Source organism: Rhineura floridana, chromosome 4, assembly GCF_030035675.1.
Source record: "Rhineura floridana isolate rRhiFlo1 chromosome 4, rRhiFlo1.hap2, whole genome shotgun sequence".
Lineage (NCBI taxonomy): Eukaryota > Metazoa > Chordata > Lepidosauria > Squamata > Rhineuridae > Rhineura > Rhineura floridana.
In genome coordinates this window covers 25715526-25740050 of record NC_084483.1, presented here as the reverse complement: position 1 = coordinate 25740050, position 24525 = coordinate 25715526, and the positions used below count along the sequence as shown (strand labels likewise).

The window sequence follows — 24525 nt, the reverse complement described above, 5'->3', positions numbered from 1 at the left end:
AGTGCCTCCCACTCCTAAATCCGTAAGTCGCTTCAGAAGGATACCATGGTCGATGGTATCAAACGCCGCTGAGAGATCAAGGAGAACCAACAGAGTTACACTCCCTCTGTCTTTCTCCCGACAGAGGTCATCATACAGGGCGACGAAGGCCGTTTCTGTACCAAACCCCGGCCGAAAGCCCGATTGAAATGGATCTAGATAATCAGTTTCATCCAAGAGAGCCTGGAGTTGGCGAGCGACCACACGCTCTAGGACCTTGCCCAGGAATGGAACATTTGCTACCGGCCTATAGTTGTCCAAATTATCAGGGTCCAAGGAGGGTTTTTTTAGGAGCGGTCTCACCACCGCCTGTTTCAGGCAGGGTGGGACCACTCCCTCTCGTAAAGAGGCATTAATCACCTCCTTGGCCCAGCCGGCTGTTCCATTCCTGCTAGCTTTTATTAGCCATGAGGGGCAAGGATCCAGAGCAGAAGTGGTCGCCCGCACCTGTCCAAGCACCTTGTCCACATCCTCGAGCTGTACCAACTGAAACTCATCCAGTAAAACAGGACAAGACTGTGCTCTGGACACCTCATTAGGATCAACTGCTACAATAATGGAGTCAAGGTCCCAGCGGATGTTCATGATCTTATCACGAAAGTGTCGCGCAAACTCATTACAGCGGGCAATTGATGGTGTTATTGCATCCTGGGGACCAGAGTGTAAAAGTCCCCGGACAACATTATAAAGTTCCGCTGGGCGGTTAAGGGATGACTGAATAGAGACAGCAAAGTATTGCTTCTTTGCTGCTCTCACTGCCTTCACATAGAGTTTGGTAGAGACCCTCACAAGTGCATGATTACAGCCGTCGGGAGTTCGCCTCCATTTGCACTCAAGCCATCTCCTTTCTTGCTTCATCACTCTTAGCTCCGAGGTAAACCAGGGAGCCAACTGAGCTCTGCAACGGAGAGGGCGCACCGGGGCGATCGTGTCAACTGCCCGGGCCATTTCCGTATTCCACAGCGTGGCCAGGGTTTCGACAGGACCGTCAATTCTATCAGCCGGAAAATTCCCTAGAGCCATCAGAAAACCCTCAGGATTCATTAGTCTCCGGGGACGGACCATCTTAATTGGTCCTCCACCCTTGCAGAGGGGAGAAGACAATGTGAGTCTAACCCTTAATAGGCGGTGATCTGACCATGACAAAGGAATAGATGTAAAATTCCTCACTCTCAGATCACCATCCCCTAATCCAGTGGCGAAAATCAAGTCCAGAGTGTGCCCCAACACATGCGTAGGGCCAGTAGCAAATTGAGACAGCCCCATGGCTGTCATGGAGGTCATGAAGTCCTGAGCTGCTCCAGATAAAGCGGCCTCAGCATGAATGTTGAGATCCCCCAATACCAAAAGTTTGGGGGAACGCAACAATAGATCCGAGACCACCTCTGTCAGCTCAGTTAGGGAGGCTGTTGGGCAGCAGGGTGGACGGTACACCAACAGTATTCCCAGTCTGTCTCGCTGACCCAACGTTATGTGCAGATAGCTCTGCTGAGAGCAAAACAATGGTGGGTGAATGTTATCATTTCTAGTTCAGAGCTTTTTAAACACTGCCAGTCCTCAGATACGATTTTAAGGTTCAGCTATCATTATGGAAGTGGCATTTATCAGGAGAAATATTTGTTTAAGAGTTGGTTAAAAATAATAATCATACAGTGACATTACTGTTGCCACCATTAGTATAAGGTCAAGGTGATTATAGTAGCAGATACTTTCATTTTTATTTTAAAGCCTGAAAAACTAACTTGGGAAAATAACATTTTAAACCTTGTATTTTCAGTATAGGTCTTTTATTTGTTTATTGTAACTGATTCCCCCCCCCCAAAAAAAAATAAGGGTGGGGGGAATGCAAGTTTATCTGGGTGTGTATTTTTATATGTGTTAATCATGATGAAGTTCATTAGATAGCACTGTGGTTTATGCATGGCTCAGTAACACACAGTCTTAACTTTTGTTAACTTCATCTGCACAGCAGCAGTTTATTTGTATGAAAAATAGGTGGGTCTAGTGCAGAAAAAATATGTCATTTGTGTGACACTGAGAGCTCACAAAGGAGAACTGTAAAAAGAAGAGTGCATGTTAATTAAATCCTTTGCAATATGAGATAGTAAAACTCTGGTCTTCAGAAAATTTACTTGGAAGAACATTTTGCTCATTTCATTAGAACAATGAAGAATGAAAGAAGAATTTAGAACTGTGTAAATTTAGGATCACAGCTTGATGATACAACACTTTCCCTAATCCTTTTCTCTCTCCAATCACACTTTTATTAAGGTTGAGTCCAGGTTCATGGTTTAAAATAAGGTAACCAACCACAGTCTCTATTCCATTGTAAGGAAAATACAGGACTAGTGACTCAGACTATGGGCTTATACAGATTGTATTCTTGTGTAATGACAACTAATCTCACCCCTCACCCCCAAACGGAAGTTCTAGAAAAGTATCTAAGCAAGGAGCCGAGCTTCAGATAACCTGCTACAAAGGTTTCATGAGTTTACATTTGGAAAAAGACACAAACTCAGGAAATGTTTTCATAATCTTGCTATAAAGGGCCCTTCCCATGGTAATGTAAAAGCATTCCCATGTTGTTGTTCTTCATGTGTGTTCCACTCAGATAACCAAGGGTGCCCTCTCACTTAACATGCTCTGTGCTTTCAGAATGTCATGGCGTATATTTATTTATTTATGTGCTTGATTTATATCCTGCCCTTGCTCCCAGTTGGAGCCCATATACTTATCCTCCAAACCTCATCTGAGCAGTTATATAAATACACCCAGTTCCACCCATCTCAAAAAAAAAGCAACATTCAGATATGCCCATGGTCTTCTACAAATTAGATTGGCCTTATTAGAGTACCTCTGCATCTTTATCAGAGCATCTCTATCTAATGCGTTGCTAGCTAGAAGGCCCAAATCCATATCCGCATGGTTTGAATGTTCCTGTTCTTGCACAGTTGTTGTTACCTATGCTGTTTGACATTAGAAATGATATTCCATAATATATATTTTCAAAGGAGGGTTTTTCCTTACCTGTGGAAACACATATTTTATCACCTGCCTTCCAGGAAAGGAGACCAAGGAATAACAACCTTTACTATTTTCACATTTCCTCTGCTACTGTTTATTTTCCTGTGTGATGCCTGACTAAAATGTTTACTTAATGTTGTCGGACAACTCACCTTCCCAAGAAGGCACTTAAGCATGGCTTGAAAGAACTGCACATCTGTTATGTCGTTGTCATCCCCCCCCTTTATTTTTTTGCAAGTGAACTAAAGTTTTCCTTATTTAAGGGTATGCTGCTCACATTCACTTAGTGGAGAGAAACGAATGACTGTAAAAGGATTTATTATGTTTACAGACCTATTCATTTGTCAAAGTGACTCTGCTTTATAATTTGCCCTGTTTCCGAAAGAGAGAAAGGGGGAAAAGTTTAACAAGGTCACTTTATTGCTGGTAAGAGCTTTGATTTCCCTACAGATGCCCTGTGTGGAAAAAAAATCCATTTTGGTTTGGTTTCCATAATTAGGGTTTTTTTCTTCAAATAAAAAATATTAAAAGCTGTCAGTTTTATTTCCATCATAAATATTACTCATGAAGCATGAATGCTTTGATAATGAAAACTCTTCATAACTTCCAAGAAATACGAAGCACAGTTTGGGGGCTTCTAACATCCTTCCTGAGGTTCTCATTTGAAGGAGAACACACTTGCAGTGACTCATGCAATGTGCTGTTTAGAAACTGGAAGGAAGGAGAGAGAGAGGTGAGATTGAGAAGATATTGAAAAATACCCATATGCAAAAAGGCTTCTGTCAAATAAGGGTCATTAGGCAGGACCAGCCTAACCACATCAAGCACCCTCTTGGGGCAGTAGTATTAGGGGGTCCCAGTGGAGTAACATGTCATCTGAGAGTGTATGTGCCAGGATAGCTCCAAAACTGTAAGAAGTCCTGAGGCAGCACATCTGCAAAGCACCAAAATGTACCTATCTAGCCCTGAATGCATAGGTTCCAACTTTCACATTTTGACTCCTGAATTTCTTGGTAGTACTATCCATCTGTCTGTCTTTCCGTCTATCGAAATGTATATCCTGCTGTTCCTCCCTAGCCCAGGGAGGAATAATAGAATGACTAATTCAAAGCATGCAAATCCTGAAATAAGCATACGCTGATTTAACATTTCTGAGTTTTGTAGAGCCACTGCTCCTAATATTGATTAATTTTATTATGTACATTTGTTCCAAAATCTTATTATTTTATCTATATTTTGATAATTTCATTATCTCTACTGCTTTTTAATTATTTTCAACTGAAATTCTAAGAAACAAAAAAAATGCAGTTTTGAAATCAGTGGTTAAATCAATACTGTTTTACAAGGACAGGTCTGCCATCTTGTTGCAAAATAGCATCCAAATGTATCCAAACATAGACAAATTCACTAATAGGCAAATAAACCTTGCGGTTTAAGAACGTACCTGTAGTCCACAGATATTTCTATCAAACTTTAAAAAGCAGGGAAATTTGGCAGCTGTAGTGAATGTACCATGGGAGCAGCAGACCTGACCTTCTCTCTGAGATATTGTACTGCCCTACAAAATTGTAAAAATGCAAACACAATTTGGGTTGGTCTTTCACAGTCCAATCCACTTCCTGTGCAGCTTGGAAGAATTTGGTAACATGTGCCTCTGAGCATATGGTGAGAATTACATTTTTGACAGAACAGAATTATATTTTTGTATGTTTGTTGGTGTTCTTACTTTGCTTCTTTCCTGTGTTACTAATGTTTCTACAGAGAATCTAATCTAGAAAATTTTATTTCCCTCATTATTCATCCTAGAAATCTGTGTCACATTTATTTTTAATAATGTCAAAGCCTTTTTATTGGTCAGTGTCATATGATGGTGAAGACAGCCTTTTCTGTTTCAAATAGGAGGTTATGCTCTATTTCTATTTTGGGTGCATTAACAATTGAATCTGAAACTGCAGTTTGATGTAAAATCAGACTGATTACAATATGTTACTACTTCAGCAATGACTCTAGCTGTTGGAAAAAAGGGGATGTGTGTTTTCAGCCTGCTGTGTTTAAACCACTTTATTTAAGGCAAGGTGGGCACAGTCAATTAAAAACATAGAGCACACCTAGAATTTTGCTAGAATATATTTCACCTCCCACTGTTTCATCTTGTGCAAATTGAGACACTCCTGATGTCCACTGGAGGCTATTCTGCAGAATAGTCAGTGCCAGTATTCCAAAATTATTTTTGGAGTTTTTTTAGTGTAAATTTTGCAGTGTTGCTGTACTTCACATATATACAGAAACAGAAACAAAAGAAAATGATTTCCTATAGGAAACGTCACTAAGATTGCAAAGTAAATCAGACATATTTAAAGTGACCATCTGAACTATATCAACTGTCTTAATAACGTTGCTTCCTCCCTGCTAAAACAAGATCAGCACAACATATGTCTTGTTTCTCTTATTTGGTCTGATTGCAGGTGTTGCCACCACTCACCATATGCTCAGAGACACGTATTGCCAAATTCTTCTAAGCTACACAGGAAGTGGATTGGACTGTGAAAGACCAACCCAAATTGTGTTTGCATTTGTAGAGCAGTACAGTATCTCAGAGCAGTATGTAGAGCAGTACAGTAGGTCAGGTCTCCTGCTTCCCTGGTGCATTCACTATAGCTGCCCAATTTCCCTGCTTTTTAAAGTTTGATAGAAATATATGTGGGCTATAGGTACGTTCTTAAAGTGCAAATTTTTTTGCCTATTAGTGAATGAATTTCTCTGCTTTTTAATCAGGGAGGTAACAAATGGGATCCTGTGCAAGTTTGCTGAGAATGGATTGATCATTTGCATGCTTATTGAGTTCAGTGGGATTTAATTCCCTGCAATCATGGTTAAAAATCATGGGTGAAACTGACCAGGGGGGGAGAGAGGGAAGGCTGGAGTGGGCAGGGGAGGAGGAAGAAAGAAGAAGGGAGGGGAGGAGGAAGGGAGAGGAGATGGGAAGGAGGGGAAAGGCAGGTCTGATCATTTGCATGCTTATTGAGTTCAGTGGGATTTACTCCTATGCAATCATGGTTAGGATAGATAAAACTGACTGAGAAGGGGGAAGGAGTGGATTGGAGGGGGGCAAAGAAAGGGGGAAGGGAGGGCAGGTTTAATCATTTGCATGCTTATAGAGTTCAAAGGTACAATCATGCTTAAGATAGGTACAACTGACCATGGGGGGGAGGGGGAAGGGGAAGGAAGGAAGGGGATGGGGGAGGGGCAAAGGAAGGGGGAGGGGCAAGAGGGAGGGAATAAGAGAGATCAGAATGAGAGGGATCATTTCCATACTTTTGGAGTTCAATGGGATTTATTTCTGTGCAGTCACTTTTGAAAATGAAAATGGACTGCCTTCAAGTCGATCCTGACTTATGGTGACCCTTTGAATAGGGTTTACATGGTAAATGGTATTCAGACGTGGTTTTACCATTGTCTTCCTCTGAGGCTAAGAGGCTGTGCATTTGGTTTCTTTTTCCTAAGTGCAGAACTTTGCACTTATCTCTGTTAAATTTCATTCTGTTGTTTTCAGCCCAATGTTCCAGCCTATCAAGATCCCCTTGAATTTTGTTTCTTTCTTCCAGAGTAATAGCTATCCCTTCCAGTTTTGTATTATCTACAAATCTGATAGGCATTCCCTGCACCTCCTCATCCAGGTCATTAATAAAAATGTTGAAGAGCACTGAGCCCAGGACAAAGCCCTGTGGTACCCCTCTATTACCTCCCCCCATTTTAGGAAGGCACCATTGATAAGCACTCTTTGAGTACGATTCTGTAGCCAACCATGGATCCACCTGACAGTTGTCCATCCAGCCCACATTTAGCTCACTTGCTACTCAGAATATCATGAGGCACTTTGTCAAAGGTTGTGCTGAAGTCAAGATATATTATACTCACAGCATTCACACAGTCTACCAAGGAGGTTATCCGATCATGAGATAAGATTAATCTGGCAGAATTTTTTCTTGACAAATCTATGTTGGCTTCTGGTAATCACTGCATAGTTTTCAAGGTGTTTGCTTTTTGACTGCTTTATAATCTGCTCCAGAATTTTCCTAGGGATTAATGTCAGACTGGCTGCTCTGTAGCTCCACATTTCCTCCCTTTTGCCCTTTTAGAAGATGGGGACAACATTAGACAGCTAGTTCCTTAATTACTCTAGGATGGAATTTATCAGGCCCTGGAGATTTGGACTCGTTCAAAGTAATTAGGTATTCCTTGACCATTTGTGTATCAGTCTCAAGCTCCAATGCTGCTCCTTCAGCTTAACGTTTGCCAGGAGTATCATAGACGCTCTTTTGGGAGAATACTGAGCCAAAGTAAGAATTGAGCACTGATTCCTTTTCTATGTCATCTGTTATCTTGTCATTCTCATTGAGTAGCTGTACCACCATTTCTTTGTCTTTTACTATGGATATACCTGAAAAAAGCTTTTTTTGTTGCTTTTAGCATACCTTGCTAACCTCAGCTCATTCTCAGGTGTAGGCTTGCTGAGAGCATCGCTGCAATTTTGTATTCTTCCTTTCTGGCCTGGTCTTCCTTCCACTTCCTACCCATCTTGGACTCCTTTTCTCATTAGGGTCACTTGCCATAGGACCTTACATATCATTGTTCTAAGTTTATTAAAATTGGCTTTCCTAAAGTTCAAGGTACGCATGTGGCTACACTCAGCTTTTGCTTCCTTTAAGATCAAGAACTCAAGTACAACTCGGAGATTGTTATTTCTTAATTAAGCAGTATATAAATCTTTCTAAACAAAATAAATAATGAATCGTGTTGGCAACAATTGAACATTATGTTCAAGGCTTTATTTACCTGAGTTAAATTTTGAGATTGGCCCTAGTTATCAGAGCAGGGCAAGCAGCTATTCTCAATGCTCAAGTATGAGAGGGAGGAGTGTTAGAGCAGACCCCAGTTCACCTTTGCTGCTGCCACTGGCATAGCCAATGTGTATAAGGCCTCCTTTCCGGCATCTCAAATTTCCTAGGATGGAGAAGGAGTTTGTTGGAAGAATGACTCGTTGGAAGAATGTCTGTTTCCAACTGGAAGCCTTGAGGCTCACCCTATCCCTTCTCCTCCAAGTATCGTAAGTTTCACATCAGCAGAGACAGAGAGCTCAAGAGGGAGAGACAGAAAGGAATGTCAATCTCATTTTCTATGACAGTGGCAGCTTAGTCCTTCCTAGAAGCCCAAGCCACCAGGTGACAAAACCAGTTGGACACTGGGTTCATTGTTTGATCAACCACAAAAAGCCCCATTAGGGCCATCCAGCTCAATTGAGGTTTGTGAAGGTTCAAGTGAAGCACAAGGTGGCCCTGGTCTTCCTTTAAGCTGCAAAAACGGGCAAATATAGTCCATATTACCACAAACCCTGGTATCAAACAAGCTATTTAACACATGTGAGCTTTCAGGGAGCTTTCACATAACACATGAGCTTTCAGGGAGGAAATGTAAAATGCCTTTACCACCAGCCAGTATTTTAACTACTAAAAGAACCAGTAAGGATGAGCATGGCCACTCAAAGTGTTTATCCCAGGACATCTTCAGGACAGCAATGACCCAGATGGTAACTCTGAACTTTGGAGCTAAATGAATAATGCAAGGCTGATTCACACAAAGGATTTTAAATATAGCAGCTCAATTATATAGTTTCCTTCCACCATCTGATGTTGATCCAATCTTCTGAATACTCAGTTTATATCATGTGACTTGCTTAGTTCTGAAAAAAATATTCAGAATCCCTGTTAAACCAGGACAGTAGCATCTGGTGTGGAGAAGTAGAGCTGTGGAGTCACCCTCTCAGCAGGGCTGTGGAGTCGGTACGCCAGACCTTCTCTATTTTTCTACTGTCCGACTCCGACCATAAATGGCAAATGTATATTAACTAGTAATAACAAATTTACTGTAGTAAAATGGTAGCACTTCATCACCACCACATGAATCCAGAGCTTGGAAAAGTTGCTTTTTTAAACTACAACTCCCGTCAGCCCCAGGGATTGGGCTCGTGGGGGTTGTAGTTCAAAAAAGTAACTTTTCCAAGCTCTGGATTCACGTGGTGGTGATGAAATGCCTTGTGCTACCATTTTACTACAGTAAATTTGTTATTACTAGTTAATATACATTTGCCATTTATGAAGGAATCGGAGTTGGAGTCGGTACATTTCTACCGACTCCAACTCCACCCAAAATTGCTCTGACTCCACAACTCTGACTCCACAGCCCTGCCTCTCAGCACCAGCATCATTACACCTTACCTGTATGGGCCTGGGATGGGAAAGAGTAGGGTGGGGGTAAGGTCAGGGCAACATGGACATACCCGCAAGAGCAGCAGATGCCTTCCACTGGTGCACCCACCCATCCTTGACCTCACTGTCTCCCTGCTCTGCCCCAACTCTGTCCAGGCAAGCTGTAGTGACCCTGGTGTTAGGAGGGTGGCTCCATGGCTCTACCTCACTACTCTGGGTATGCTAAGTGGTGACCCAGAAAGTGGGAACATTTACAGCTCTGGATTGGATTAAAAATTATCCATTAAACCTGTCAACTTCTGTTGACTTTGACCATGTGAAAATAGCAATGTGAATCAGTACTTAGCTAGAAAGTTGTCAAGAAAAGTACAAATTCCATGTTAGTACAGATAAAAATTCAAACAGGCCCAGAATGAATCCAGTGAATGCTTCAGTTTTCTCTCTTGGTATTCAATAACTAAATTATAGCACTTATAAAACATTTGCAATATTCCTGAGACTGTGCCACTTCTCAATGTAGATTGGGGGGGGGGATCATATATACCTCCCCACATCAAAAACTTTTGGAAAGCTAGCATGTCAGAGGGAAGGATCCTTGACTTTCTGACATGCTAGTTTTCTATATATGGGGGGGGGAGTCTAAGGTTTTCTGAGGAATTACAGAGCATGTCTTCTTGGAATTGAAAGACAATCTGGAAAGGAAACTGGTGTTACTCTCTGAATGTTCAATAAGATGGGCAGCTTACCAGGCAAAAAAGTTAGCAGATTGTGGTACATTCCACTAAGGAAGAACATTTTTGAAATGTGCAGTCCTATGCCAAATGTCCACCAACAGCCCGCTAGCTACCTGTCAGTATACTATAGCCTTCAGTGCAACGTATAATTCAGGACTCCTAATTCTGTGTGCACAGAGGCCACCTTCTCAACAAAGCATTGTATAGTGGAGGGAGTGCCATTTCCCTTCCTGTGACTTCCATATCTATAAGTCAGAAGAAAGAATGGAAGAGTGATGCCATTTTAACTGTTCCTTTCATCTTTGAAAAATCTTTCATCATTTCTGTGTGTATGCAATATTTTCTTCCCAGGGACTGGTGCGTTTTGTCATTAGGATGCTGTCAATATCACCATCATTACTTCCCAACATTTTGACCATCATTTGACCCACTCTGACTGAGCGCTAAACTCATATCTGTGCTAGTCAACCCAGCAACAAAATTTGATGAATATATATTATACAACTTAAGGAAATCCCTTTGGACACAACTGATTATAAATATGAAAAAATAATGAAAACCTCCTCAATACGTCTTGGCTGCCTAGGAATACCAGCCTCAGAAACTCCAAAAACCACTCTTGCTCAACGGGGAGTCACTATGCTGTTGTAGCTCTTTGGTCCTCCAAATTCCTTTAGTCTATGGAGAAAACTGTCAAGTGTGCCTATATCTGCGAGAATGACTTCTAAAAGGTGCTATAATTTAGTTATTGAATACCAAGAGAGAAAACTGGAGCAATCGTGATCATCTTTGTCAGAAAAGAATTTTCTTTGTGTTTTTCTTCCCCCCCCCCCCCCGAAATGCTTGACTAACAAACTGGAAAACAATCTTGCTTGGAACTTCTGTATTGTTCCATGAGCGTGACATCACTTTGTATCTATGTTTTATGTCAAAGAGGACCCCAGAGGCTTGACTTAGCAATTGGATATGATATTGTTTGTCTATTCATTTATTTATTGTCTCCTGCGCTGCTATACTGTGTAGAGCAAGAGCAAGGATTGTGGTAGTGAACATTCTTTATTTTTGTCTAACTCAAGGCTTATGTCCACTTCTAAATTTAACTGAGTTAAGTCTGTCATACTTAACCCTCCTGTATTCCTAAAGTGGTTTGACATGTGTAGACCACATTTGTTTGGATTTTTTTTCCTGTTAACTGACAAGCTTCTAACTTACAGTGCACATAGCCGCAAGCAACACATTATGACTGTTCAGCTTCCAATGAGAGTTTTCAGTTAACTTCTCTGCTAACACAATTTTTCTCTGCTGCAAACCAGCAACCAGGTGGCATTTGGACATTGCTGTAATCAAGCAAAAACCTGAGGGCTTCCAGAGAATGACATGTATACTGCGGCTGATATAACTATGGACCATGTGAGCGAGTTCAGACTGTAGATTAAATGGCTGGACGAATCCTTCGGTAGAGGGAATGGAAGTTACCACTTCTTCCAGAGGAAGAGAAATGGTGACTGCTCTCTTGCACAAGTCGCTCTAATGTACAGTATGCAAGTTGAAAACTATCCATTGGCAAACTTTCAAGTTTAGGGAGGGGAAATGCAGCCTTAGAGGCAGAGCTTGGAAAAGTTACTTTTTTGAACTACAACTCCCATCAGCCCAGTCCAGTGGCCATGCTGGCTGGGGCTGATGGGAGTTGTAGTTCAAAAAAGTAACTTTTCCAAGCTCTGCTTAGAGGGAATGTTAAATTGAAATGTAATGGATTTCTTGTTTGCTTTCTGGATAAGAACATGAAAACAAAAATTAAAAAAGCCAGTCCTTCAGTGTATCTCTATTAGTTCTTATAAAAGCTCATTAGAGATATGCCAACTGAAGATTGGACTGCTAAATCTTTCTATACCAGACTTGTGTCAAAGCACAGGCCATCTTTTGTTTAATTTTGTTTTGTTTTGTTTCCTTGCCGCCTTGTGTAGTCTGGGCGTATGAATGGTTTTGAACTTCAGTGGGGTATGTGCAAGTATTTTTGTCTGACAATTGGTGGTTAATTGAATCAGTGTCAGATAGCCCTAAAGACTGACGGGGGAGGGGGGAACTTGATTGATTTTGGTCATTATGCTTTGTTGGAGGGAGGGAGTAGAAAAACTATTAATTTAGCTGATGTGGATATTAAGCTTTGGCTGTGACACTTCAGGTTAAAGAGCTACTGGTGATATAAAGCCTTCTTTTCTTCTCTTGGTCCTTGATTTTGAGTCCCATCAATGTTGCGCCATCGCAAATAAATCAAACACATTTTGGCACAGTTAGCAGTCTCTGTTTAGCAAAGGCATGTGACTAAACTGACACAAATGCTTAATCACCTCTACTTGGGGGGAGGGGGAGAGGTGGAAACCAGCAATCTCATCTTCCAGGTCAGGAGAAAGGTCACTGGCAGGACCATGGAGTGAAGTTTTCTCTGTAGCTAAGTGCACTGGACCTGACCTACGAGCAAATGAAAGCCTTCATGTCGCTAGCCTTTCATTGCCTTCTTCCATATGACATGTATGAATGACTAGAAATATGTGGTTTTCATGGGTCTTGTCAGTTTAAGATAAATTTATTAAGTTGTTGAAGTGCCCAAGCGAAACACTGATTAATCATTATCCACAGGCTGAGTAATCATTATATTAAAATCCTAATCTTCACAACACTTCTGTGGGACCAAGCCCCATGGAAAAAAAATCTGTATACATATAAATAGATATTGCCTCCCCAGGAAGGCCCATCTGACCCCAACACTTGTATGCCTTCATGTGCCAAATGAAAATCTGGCTTTTCCAGAAGACTTTTGGGAGGAATTGAGGCTATCTCTGGGTGCCAATTTCCTGTTGCTGCTTTTCTTGTTATGTGTGATGAGGCACTTGTGGCCTTACGGATGCTTTTGACTTCAACTTCCATCAACCTCCAGCCAGCATGGCCAGTGGTCAAGGTTAATGAGAGTTGTAGTCCAGCAGTATCTGGAGGGCTACAGATTTCCCATCCTTGTTGTTAGGTTTGGTCTATTATCGCTGCTGTATTGCTTCTGGTGCTGTGTTCTTTTTTTTCTTTGAGCTGTTTTGAAATTATTTTGTAAAGAAATTTAGGCTTATAATTAGGCTATACGATTAAAAAAAATAAAAATCACTATTGTGTAGCTGTCAAATTTTTAAGTAAATAGGGATATTAAGCTAATGGTGTCATCTTAACTCCCTGCTCAGTCACAATCCTAGGATGCTTTTCAGGGTTGGGGAAGGAACATTCAGGAGAATAGTATCAAAGTTCTTCCTTAGTGTCAATGTGTATGCTCAAACATAGTTATTCAGTTTTCTGATGCCACAGTAGTTCCAAGCAATTTGTTAATTTAGCTTTGGATTTGGGTTCTGTAGACTGTGTGTCTACCTACAGAGTTAACTTACGGCATGCAGATCTCTTGAGCTGCCATCTCTCCCTCCATAGTGTTATTTGCTTCCATTTCCTCAAAGTGCTGCAGGAATTTGACCATTGTAATGTTTTGGGGTCACTAACAAGGATCTGTCTGATTGCTGTTTCCTTTTTCTCTGCCTGTTGAGAGTGTATGTTGCTTTTATCCATGCCAGAGGCATGTGATTTGAAACTCCACTACCTGCTAGTCCCAGGCACAAGACACATGGAGTGAAAGTTCCCTTTGCCTATCAGTGGAGAAATCCATCAGAAATCTTAATGTTCCAAGGCACAGTTAGCCATTACATGGCACAAGAGACTTGTGGGAGGCTAGTTACATTTAAATGTATTTTAAAACTGTTATAACCTGCCCTGGGACTTTTGGGTGAAAGGGCAGATAATAAATTTAAAGAAGAAACAGAACAGATGTCCATGTGAGCAACGGAACTTCCCCTTCCTCTCCTGCATCCCCCAGTGCACCCTCAAAATCTGCTCCCAGGGGTTGGGGGAACAGAATTTCTTAATTTCTCATCTAAGTAATCTAAGTTTATCACCTAAACCACGTATTCCATTACTTAGATGAGAAATTAAGAAATTTTGTTTTCTGAAGGGAACTAATTGATAGGAATTAAAGGGTTTGATCACCTTTCACTATTTACTTCTGTTTCTTCTTTAAATTTATTATCTGTTCCACTAACAGAACTGCAGTGTTGGGTACAACTCAGATTTATTTCATTTATTTATTTCAGTTTCTGTCCATACATCTGTCTATACATCTATAGGGCTTGGAGTACATAAGTGTTAATACAAAACTATCTGTTAAAAAAAGAATATATATCAAAACTGATTTAAAATAATGATGGGTGAACTCACACTAGAAAAGCTGCCTTATGACAAGTAAAACTATTTAGCCATCTAGGTCTGGAATTGTGTACTATGGCTACTAGTGGCTCTGCAGAGCATCAGAAAAAGAGAGGTCTTTCACATCACCTACTACAGTAGGGCCCCACTCATACGGCAGGTTACGTTCCAGACCAACTTCTAAAAGCGAAACCCTCCAAAAAGCGGAACTCCGTCAATAAAATGGTGCCTGACACCCAAAAAATGCCATAAAAGCGGAACAAGCACCGTATGAGTGGGGTCTTACTCTAATTAAAAGCTGCTGTATTAGCGGAATGCCAAAAGCGGGGCCCTACTGTACTTGAGTCACTTAACTGGAGATGCTAGAATAGGAGTGGGGAACTTCCAGACTGCAGGCCAATCTTGGCCACCAGGGGTCCAGTTTGGCCCATGAGGCCAGATTCCCAAACCACTCCCACCTGTCAATCAGCTGGGTGATGTCAGCTGGTGGGTGGGGTTCAATGCTGCTGGGTGCTTAGTGCTGCTTTGCCAGTACACTCCCTGCAGGGAATGTGCTGGCAAAGCGAACTCCTCTTACTGCTGTGTGGGCCAACTTTGACAGGTGGTCAGGATCACTCACCTAGTAGTCACATGATGCCTTTATTATGCCAGATGATTGACAGGTGGGTGGCCCCCACCCAACTGCCAAGGTCGGCCTCCGGAGTCAGGGGAGATAAAAATCTAGTCCACCAGGCCAAAAAGGTTTCCTTTGCTAGGGAATTGAATCTGGGACCTTCTACATACAAAGTATGTGCTCTGCCACTGAGATGTCTTCTCTCTCTCAGCCCTTTCCAAACCTTACGCAGTGCTAAGTGGTGTTTGCTTAGGAAAAATTGGAACCTGGCAGAAGGAATGGGATCACACGCCATTCTAAAGAGGCCTAAATTCAAAGGGACCTGCACCTGGCTTGCAATTGAATGAGGCCTTTCAAATGGAGGGGGGTGATATTTTGAGCTTCCCAAATTATAAATTCATCAACCATATTTCTTATCTTGGTTACTGAATATAAGCCTAATTCACTAATAGGCAAAAATCCTTGTGGTTTAAGAACATACGTATAGCCCACAGATATTTCTATCAAACTTTAAAAACCAGGGAAATTGGATGGCTATAGTGAATGCACCGGGGTGCAGGAGACCTGACCTCCTCTCTGAGATACTGTACTGCCCTACAAATTGGTCAAAATGCAAACACCATTTGGGTTGGTCTTTCACAGTCCAATCCACTTGCTGTGTAGCTTGCAAGAATATGGTAACACGTGCCTCTGAGCATATGGTGAGTGGTGGCAACACCTGCCAACTCCAAAGATAGAGAATTATATTTTTGTATGTTCGTTGGTGTTCTTCTTACTTTGCTTCTTTCCTGTGTTACTAATGTTTCTACAGAGAATCTAAACGAGAAAATTTTATTTCCCTCATTGTTCATCCTAGAAATCTGTGTCAAATTTATTTTTATTAATTTCAAAGCCTTTTTATTGGTCAATGTCATATGATGGTGAAGACAGCCTTTTGTGATTCAAATAGGAGGTTATGCTCTATTTCTGTTTTGGCTGAATTAACAGTTGAATCTGAAACTGCAGTTTGATGTAAAATCAGACTGATTATAATATGTTACTACTTCAGCAATGACTCTTAGCTGTTGGGGGGAAAGGATGCATGTTTTCAGGATGTGGAACAGTGGAACAGGAGTCTCCTCTCAGCACCCTTCACAAACTACACTTCCTAGGATTCTCTGAGGGAAGCAATGCCTGTCTCAAGTGAAATCCAAGTCTGGTGTGGGTGTGGCCCCCTGATTAGCCAAGCCCAGCAGCTGTGAGTCTGGCTTTTAGAACTCTTGACAGTTGGTTCTTACTGAGCATGCCCTGCGTTATCATAGGGTGCCAGCCAAAATTTCTTAAATTAATTAAAAATCAGCCAGGCATTTTTTTACCTTTTAAACTGCAGAAGATGAAGGTCAGAGTATGGGGCAAGGTCAGTATTAGGATTACAGGTCCTCTGTGAAGATGGCTGATTTTTAATGAATTTCAACAGATTATGAGAACTCTAAGAGAAAAAAGTCCAAAAGGGCTCTGGGTTTTTTTTCTCTCTTTTCAGACTTTGAACTCTCGATTCTCTCTGACTGTTTTGTGTATCACCATGAAAATTGAGGGTGTTGTTAAGCAAGCGTTTCTGAGTTCAGGACTATAGGTTTTGTAAGGTTTTGTTTTGAAATGAGCTTATGGGAAGCATCAGAATGTCTTGGGGGGTATTTTCAATTTAACATTGCGGAATGTGAAAAAATCCACACTGGCTATAGTATACAGCCACTCTCGTGGCTGTATAAACAGAAAGTTTTCCTTCACTATCAAATAGTCATAAAATTTAGACACATGTGAAGTTCCATAACTGAGGGGCAATTGCCAAAACATCTTTTGAAGTAGCCTTGCTGTTCAAACATAGACTTGCAGATGATGCTGTCTGTTGTTTTCAAATGTTATAAAGTAACTTGATCTATGAGGAGCGTAGGCAAAAGACATTTAGGACTTTCTAGATCAAAACTGGCACATGGTGTCCTTGTGTGTAGTTGTCTGCCATCCAGAGGGCAAATCACACCACCTCTCGTTGCCAACCACAGTAAGTTGAGCTCTGGGAAGTGCACAAGGTTCTTACCTCTCACTGGTTGACAATGGGAAAACCACACTTCACATGCAAGAAGTGTCAAAAACCAGGCCTGGTGGGAAAGCACTCCCCCATTGCATTAGGTTTCATGAAGCTTTTATCCATTGATGATTTGTGTCATCTTCATACACCCCTGTCCATGAGGGGAAAGGGTCATATGAATTTGCCATGGTACACATTATGTTATAGACATTGTGCCAGCATTTGCACTTCCCTACTCTCAGTACAGAGGGTCTGCTTTAGGTGAGTCTCTGAACTTGGCTATTGTTAATAGATAAAGGATTCAGTTGGACTGCTAATGGGACAATCTCATATAGAACTCCAGGTCTCAAAACAGCTTGTCTGAGGGTGGACATGTTAACGCAGTGGGCCTCACGTAGCTTCATTTGGAGACTGTAGCTAGCGTCTTTCATGTTCTGCACAAACTGTTTTTATTCTCTCTCTCTGTCTCTTCTTTGCAGCAAACATCATGTACTTGGCAAGTCAGGAGATGAGGAAGGTTTTAGAGAGAGATAGCACTACTATAAGACAACATTTAAAGAAGGTAATTCTTTACTCTTCCCATCTTAAAGGAGTTATCCATTTGCAGATTCTACACTTCTGAAAATCAAAACTATTCTATTCTGATCCTGCACCAGTTTTGTGTAGTTTGTCTGTGTTTATTGGTTAGAAAGATTTTGTGTTCCTCACCTTGGTTAGAATTCAATGTAGAGCTAAATCTCTTGTCCCATCAGCGCAATTATTTCTACTTGTGAAATGGAACATTCTTCCCTGTGCCTCCCCCTGCCTTCCCCCCTAAATCTGTTCTAGGGATTCTCCCAACCCTCTGGAGCACATTTGAGAGGTTGCAGGGGAGGAAGGGCAGAAGTCCCACTGTGTAAGTGGAAATCTTTGCACTGATGGGACAAAGTAGTTGAATACCGCCCCTTATCTTGTAATATTCAATAGATATTTTATAGATATAATAGATATTTTAAAATATCACAGCATAAAAACAACATAACACAAATATCTAACGAATTCCAGAAAGGTTAGCTAAATGTATTTAGATAATTTATCTGAAACTGTCAGCTGCTATACTACCCATTTTTTAAGGAAAAGAAATCTTGGAAAGCCAGCCTAATCAGCAGTGCTTTATACTGCTTTCTAAAGGACTTCTACACAACTTGTTAAAGGTGCTGGAGAGCCATCCTCTTTTTCATCCAGCCACCCTATAGCAGGGATGAGTACTGGTGGACTTCAATAAGGAACCAGAGATTCTGGGCCACCACAGTCCCTGCTTCTACTCCTTGCTATTCTCACCTCCCTCAAAGGATAGGCTATGGGAATTACTTTTCTGGAAGTTCTTAAAAGGCAGAAGAGCTCCTAAGCGGAAAGAGCCAAATCTGAGAAGTGCATTATAGATTCATTCCAGCACTTTGAATTGGGCCTGGAAGCTAATAAAAAGCTGTCAAGAACCTCATGTTCTTAAGATGAAGCCTCTGAATTGTCTTCAAAGGCAGCCCCACGCACAGAGCATTACACTGCTACTGATAGTATTTAATTAAAGTTGATTTGACTAGTACCTGTGAACTACATTGTGGCATCCTTCTGGTCTGCTGTAATGAATTACTACTGGGGAGGTCTGTCTCCCAACAGTTCTGTCTTCTTCCATGTTCCTCTATCATGTGAAGTACAGTGGATGGTGACCCAAAACAGAGCATTTATGGCGGGGGAACTCGTGTTCAGGAACTCCCTTCCAGACAGTGAAGCCTAATCCATTAGTGCAAACGGGGCCCTGCCCCACCAACCTCAGTCTGCCCTCAGCCCACCCCCACCTGCCTGCCTTCTTACTTACCCGCATGCCAGGGGGTGGCACTGGCTGTCAGCTCCCTTTTCCTCAGTCTCAGTAATAACACCAATAACGCAGCAGGGAAGAGGATGGAAACAAAACTAGAATTGGTTGGCTCTCCCTGTCATTGGCTGTGGCTCACCTGCTGTTTGGACTCCTTGCTTTCCATCTTGCCAGTCCCAGTGGGCACCAGCCACCTTAGTTCCCAGGGGACTTCTGCTCTACGTCTTTGTTCCTGGTTTTTAAATTGCTGGCTAAATCTGTCCTTTTTCAAAAAGATGTGGTGTACAGTCTCATTGCTTATGCTTGAGTTGTCCTTTTGATGTCCATTTGTTATAATGCATTGCATTTTCTGACTGCTTTTAAAAATATATTAAATATATTAAAATAAGTTAAATTTGTATATCTCCTTATACACCCATTGGGCAAAAAGCAGGATACAAATATTTTAATAGCACATTTCTTTGGTGTTCTGTTGATACCGTAAGTTCAAAGCAAGATTTGCAAGAGAACAGAATTTGCGGAGGGGGGTTGCTATGAATATTTTAAAACACTCACATTTGCCTGATATGATTTGATTAACAATTGCTCCAGCTCTACTTTCTCAATATGTTCTCATAATATCTCTATACATAATGTGTAAGGCAATTTAACTTCAGTGTGATTCACCTTGCACTCATTATAGTTGTGAAATATGCTTACTTCCCTTTCTAAATTAAAGGCTATGGTAAGCAGCAAGTACCTTGCAGGTGCTTTTGTCTATTTCCATCTGTTTTTCTTATCTATGTCAATCTAAGGAGTGATTTCGCACCTGGAGGTCTACTTTGAAAACTTGTGTTTTATTGGTTCGTTTATGTCATTGCACTTTTAAAGTGGTGTGCTGTACCTAGGGAATTTTTTTTTAAGTTGAGGCAAATGTATAGAAAGCTGGCAAATCCATGACAGAGCAGAAGCAAGTGAAAAGTTAAATGCCTCTTCTTCTCTCCTTTCCTCCTTCCACCCCACCCACTGCCTTTACTTCTTTTTTCCTAATTCTTCCTTTTAATAATTTATGGGAATGTGAAAATTAGGGGTGAAATGTGAGTTGGCACAGAGTTCAACCTGAAGGGGACAGTAAAAGCAGGGCTTGACTAATACAAGGTTGGAAGCGTACGAGAACAGGACCTGGAGCCCAACTTGCTATAGAGTTGGCAAGTTGTCGCTTTGAAAAATTTATGCTGCTTACTAGTCAGTGTGATCATAAGTGTAAAGCCAATCTTAACACCTGACTGTGCCAGTTGCTGGGGAAGAGAAAAGTTGTTTCTGGAGCCCATTTGCATGTTTTGTGCTGAAGGAGGTGAGAGAAGAGACACTAAATTATTCCTGTCTTTTCAAGCCCAGTTTTTACAGCATAATTAGTACAAGTCAAGGAGTAAGAGAAAATGTGGGCCTTTGCAAAGTTGGGTGTCTCAGGCACAGCAATGCTGTCAGGTAAGGAGGCTGGGGCCATCCTTAAGCCAGTAGCAGAAGTGGGTCACTCGGTTTAAAGTCAGAAACTATTTGCATCAAATATGCAAAACGGAAGAGTTGCCTCCCTGTTTTTTAGCATGAAAGTAGACCATTTAAAGCCCAAACGTTGATTCCTAACTCATGGAGATCCACCATTTTCTGCATTATGACAAACTCTGATAAAACACAAAACTCGAAACAAGTAATGTGAGACATATTGACTCATATGCTCCAAACCATTTCCTGCCCTCTTTAAGTGGGGATCCTGTCCACTCAATGGGCAACAATGTGCCCCCGCAAGGCGTATGGAGGTAGCCTGCAAAATGAGCAATGTACAAATGTAGCTAGTTGGTTGCGCTTCAAATTTTCACAATTGTGATACTCATTTTAAAAAAATGTTTCAGTGATGATGGTAATTAAGTTTACAAATATATATGGATGTACATTATTATGTATACATAGTATTAGGTGCATCTGCCACTCAAACTGCATGTATAGGATCCCCAGGTAGCAAACGAGTGAAGAAGTACTCAGCCTGCAAGTCTTCTGAATTCCCAGGCATGAGCTGAGCAGGTTTAATCTTCATTAGGTTCATTATTTTGTGGATAATGTCACCATGGATGTAGAATGTAAACATTCTCTCCTGATTCATAGTGCGATACAGTTGCCTTCATGTGTTGTGGTGCTAGAAATTAGTTAAGCAGAGTAACAGCAGTCTGAAATGCGAGTATGCCAGTGTAAGAAAGCAGGCTTTTACCCTGCGTTGAGATCACTGAGACTTAAGACTTAGTAAAATAAATAAAGCTACTTTATTTATAGAAATACATAGTAGATAGAAAGGCATACCTAGTTCTAAGTAACTAACTAAGTTAGAGGTGCAATGCCCAGGCATGGGAGTTGACCTCATGGCTAGGAGAGAGAGAGCAGAGACAAAGGTGTCTCCTTTCTCTCGGACAGTCGAAGAAGAGAAGAGGGGAAAGAACGGAAGGAGGAGGGGCAGATAAGCTTCCCTAAGAATTACTTGAGTCCCTGGATACTCCAATATGGGGTCCCACAGGGTTCAGTTCTGTCCCCCATGCTCTTTAATATCTATATGAAGCCGCTGGGCGAGGTCATTAGGAGATTTGGAGTGCGTTTCCAGCAATATGCTGATGATACGCAGCTCTACTTCTCCTTTTCATCTTCTTCAGGTGAGGCTGTTAATGTACTAAACCACTGCCTGGCCGCGATAATGGACTGACAAGACTGAGATGCTGTTGGTGGGGGGACTCTGTGCCCAGATGGTTGATGTCCGACCTGCCCTAGATGGGGTTACACTCCCCCTAAAGGAGCAGGTCCGTAGTTTGGGGGTCTTATTAGATCCGCTCCTGTCACTGGAGGCTCAAGTAGCCTCGGTGGCACGGAATGCGTTCTACCAGCTTCGGCTGGTAGCCCAACTACGACCCTATCTGGATAGGGAGAACCTTGCCACAGTTATCCATGCTCTGGTAACCTCTAGATTGGACTACTGTAATGCACTCTACGTAGGGTTACCTCTGAAGACGGTTCGGAAACTTCAGCTGGTGCAGAATGCTGCGGCCAGAGTTCTTACTGGGACAAAAAAAATTGATCATATAACACCTGTCCTGACCCAGCTGCACTGGCTACCAATATGTTTCCGGGCCAGATTCAAAGTGTTGGTTCTTACCTATAAAGCCCTTAACGGCATCGGACCGCAATACCTGGCGGAACGCCTGTCCCGCTATGTACCTACCCGGTCGCTGCGCTCAACGTCGAAGGCCCTTCTCTGTGTCCCAACGCATAGGGAGGCACGGAGAACGATAACTAGAGCTAGGGCCTTCTCAGTGGTGGCCCCCGAACTATGGAACGCCCTCCCTGATGAGATACACCTGGCGCCTTCTTTGTTATCTTTTCGGCGCCAGGTAAAGACCTACCTCTTCGCCCAGGCATTTTAAAAATTTAAAAATTTGAATTTAAAATTGAAAATTTTTAATTATGTTTTATTGTGTATTGTATTTACATCCACTTGTATTTTAACCTGTTTTATTATGCTGTACACCGCCCTGGGAGCTTATTGCTATAGGGCGGTCTAAAAATGTAATAAAATAAATAAATAAATAATATCAGTCTAGCGACGGAAGGGAGTCAGCCAGAGCATCACAGGTAAAGGTAATCAAGCCTATCCATCTGGAGGACCCTAACTTTATCTCCCTTCTGGAACATAAACAAAAGAACAAAACAGGAGTTGCTCTTGCCCCACTTCCAACATCATGCACGCAGCTAGGCTTCTGGTTTCTTCCTTTCTGGAGGAAACCTCCTTTCACCACCACTACCCCTCCACAAAGGATTTGAAGGAACTTGAAAAATGGTTTCCAGTGTAGCTCAGTGACAGAGCACATGCTGTGTATGCAGAAGATCCCAGGTTTAGTCCCTGCCATTTTCTTTTAAGAGCAGCCAGCCAGTGTAAACAATACTGAGCTAGATAGGCCAATGGTCTGAGTCTATATAAGGCATGTTCCTGTGATCAGCAGCTAGTAGAAGGAAAAGGATGAACCCCTGCTGCATGTATAGAAGCCCTTTATTTTCAGGTCCAGTCTTTCTGAAACCCAGGGGAGTTCCTGCCAGTCAATGTAGAAAATACTGAGCTAGATGAACCAATGGTTTGACTCCATATCAGGCAGCTTCCTATGTTCCCCAGCAGCTAAGGGACTCTTCTCAATCATGACCCCAGGCCTTTCATAAAGATGACTCTATTTAGCAATGCAAAAATTAAGTCAAATGCCTTTGAAGAAGCCTCCCTTTTTTCATATTAACGTCTCTCTGTTCTTTTTAAAGCACGGGCTCATTTTGTTCAACCAGCTTGAAGAAAATTGCAAACTGAAACAGCCAAAACCAATCTTGAGCTAGTTTTATTGAAACAGCTGGTCTGGTGTTGCCCAGTTTTCTTGACCCAGTGTCCAAAGCTGTCCATAGTGGTTTAATAGTTATTGCCCTTGAAAGGATCATAATCTGGAATGCAGCAGTACGGAAGACACCACAGATGCTGATTCTCTGCCCGCAGCCAAAGTAAATTACTTGCCTCCAGTTGTGGAAAATCTTCCAAATACACTGTATGAATAGGTCTAAAATGCCCTCCATAGCCAGGAACACCTTTTATTTTGGCAGGCCCTGTATGCTTTTTGGACTCCATTCTGATGAAGTTCAGAGTGGAAGTTAGGAAAGCTGCACATGAGGATTTTACTGTACATAGCATTTAACCATGCTCTGGCACACGTCGCAGTATCCAAACGTTCTCTCCCATATGCTCAAATTAGTCCTTCTGTGACATACACAAGATTTGAAAAATAGCATTGAAACACAAGAGTAGGCAGAAACTGAGGTCTTGAAAAATAGAAGATGAAAAAAAAAGTGACTGTTGTTCAGTTACAAAAGAAGTGGTGATTCATACGTTACCTTCGGCCACTTGAGTGTGTATTTAATAGCTCAGGCCCAGTGGTTTATTCACATAAGAAATGTAATATACAAGGAGAGAACTTGCACAATACCGTCTATCAGCTTCCAACTTCCCCGCTTCCTTCTCAGTCTGTCTTTCTCATGGCATATCTACACTGCTCAGATACTGGCCTAATATTACTTCTCCCTAGGGAATCTTGGCAATTGTAGTTTGGAGAGTAGATCTCTAACAAAGAATTTTTCAGACTCTCACTAACCACAATTTCATGGGTATTTAGTTCAGGGGTTGGGACAGTGGAGGGCATGACACCCCTGCCCTGTTTGTGTATGTATTTAAGGCATGTGTTCTGGTGCCACTGGTGCGACCTGTCTTAGGTGAGGCTCTGATGTTGTTACACTGAGTGCCTTTTTGATATCAAGAATAACTACTCTTTGTAAACATTGGACCTATGATCCAGCCATCTGCTATGAGCACAAAGTCCCAAGGTTCCTCACTCCTAAAGATTCTCATTCATTTTAACGATAATAGCAGTTTTGCACATGGAGTAGGATACATGCAGAGATCTGCATTCTCTGTTGAAACAAATGGAGAAATCTACATGTTTAGGAGTCTGTACATGCACAGCAGTGCTCAGAAGTCAATGAATGCATTATGTATATCTTTACAAAATAGCATGATAAACATTTCATAGAATCATAGATTAGTA

The 24525-nt window shown here is 41.7% G+C and overlaps 1 protein-coding gene across 1 annotated transcript in view; it reads left to right on the top strand.

Moving 5' to 3' along the window:
* Positions 1–24525, top strand: part of LDAH (lipid droplet associated hydrolase) — a 157455-nt gene that overhangs the window by 122858 nt on the left and 10072 nt on the right. Inside the window, exon 6 of the mRNA XM_061622689.1 lies at positions 17508–17590. Within this exon, the coding sequence (XP_061478673.1) occupies positions 17508–17590 (83 nt within the window). The remainder of the gene's footprint in view (positions 1–17507; positions 17591–24525) is intronic.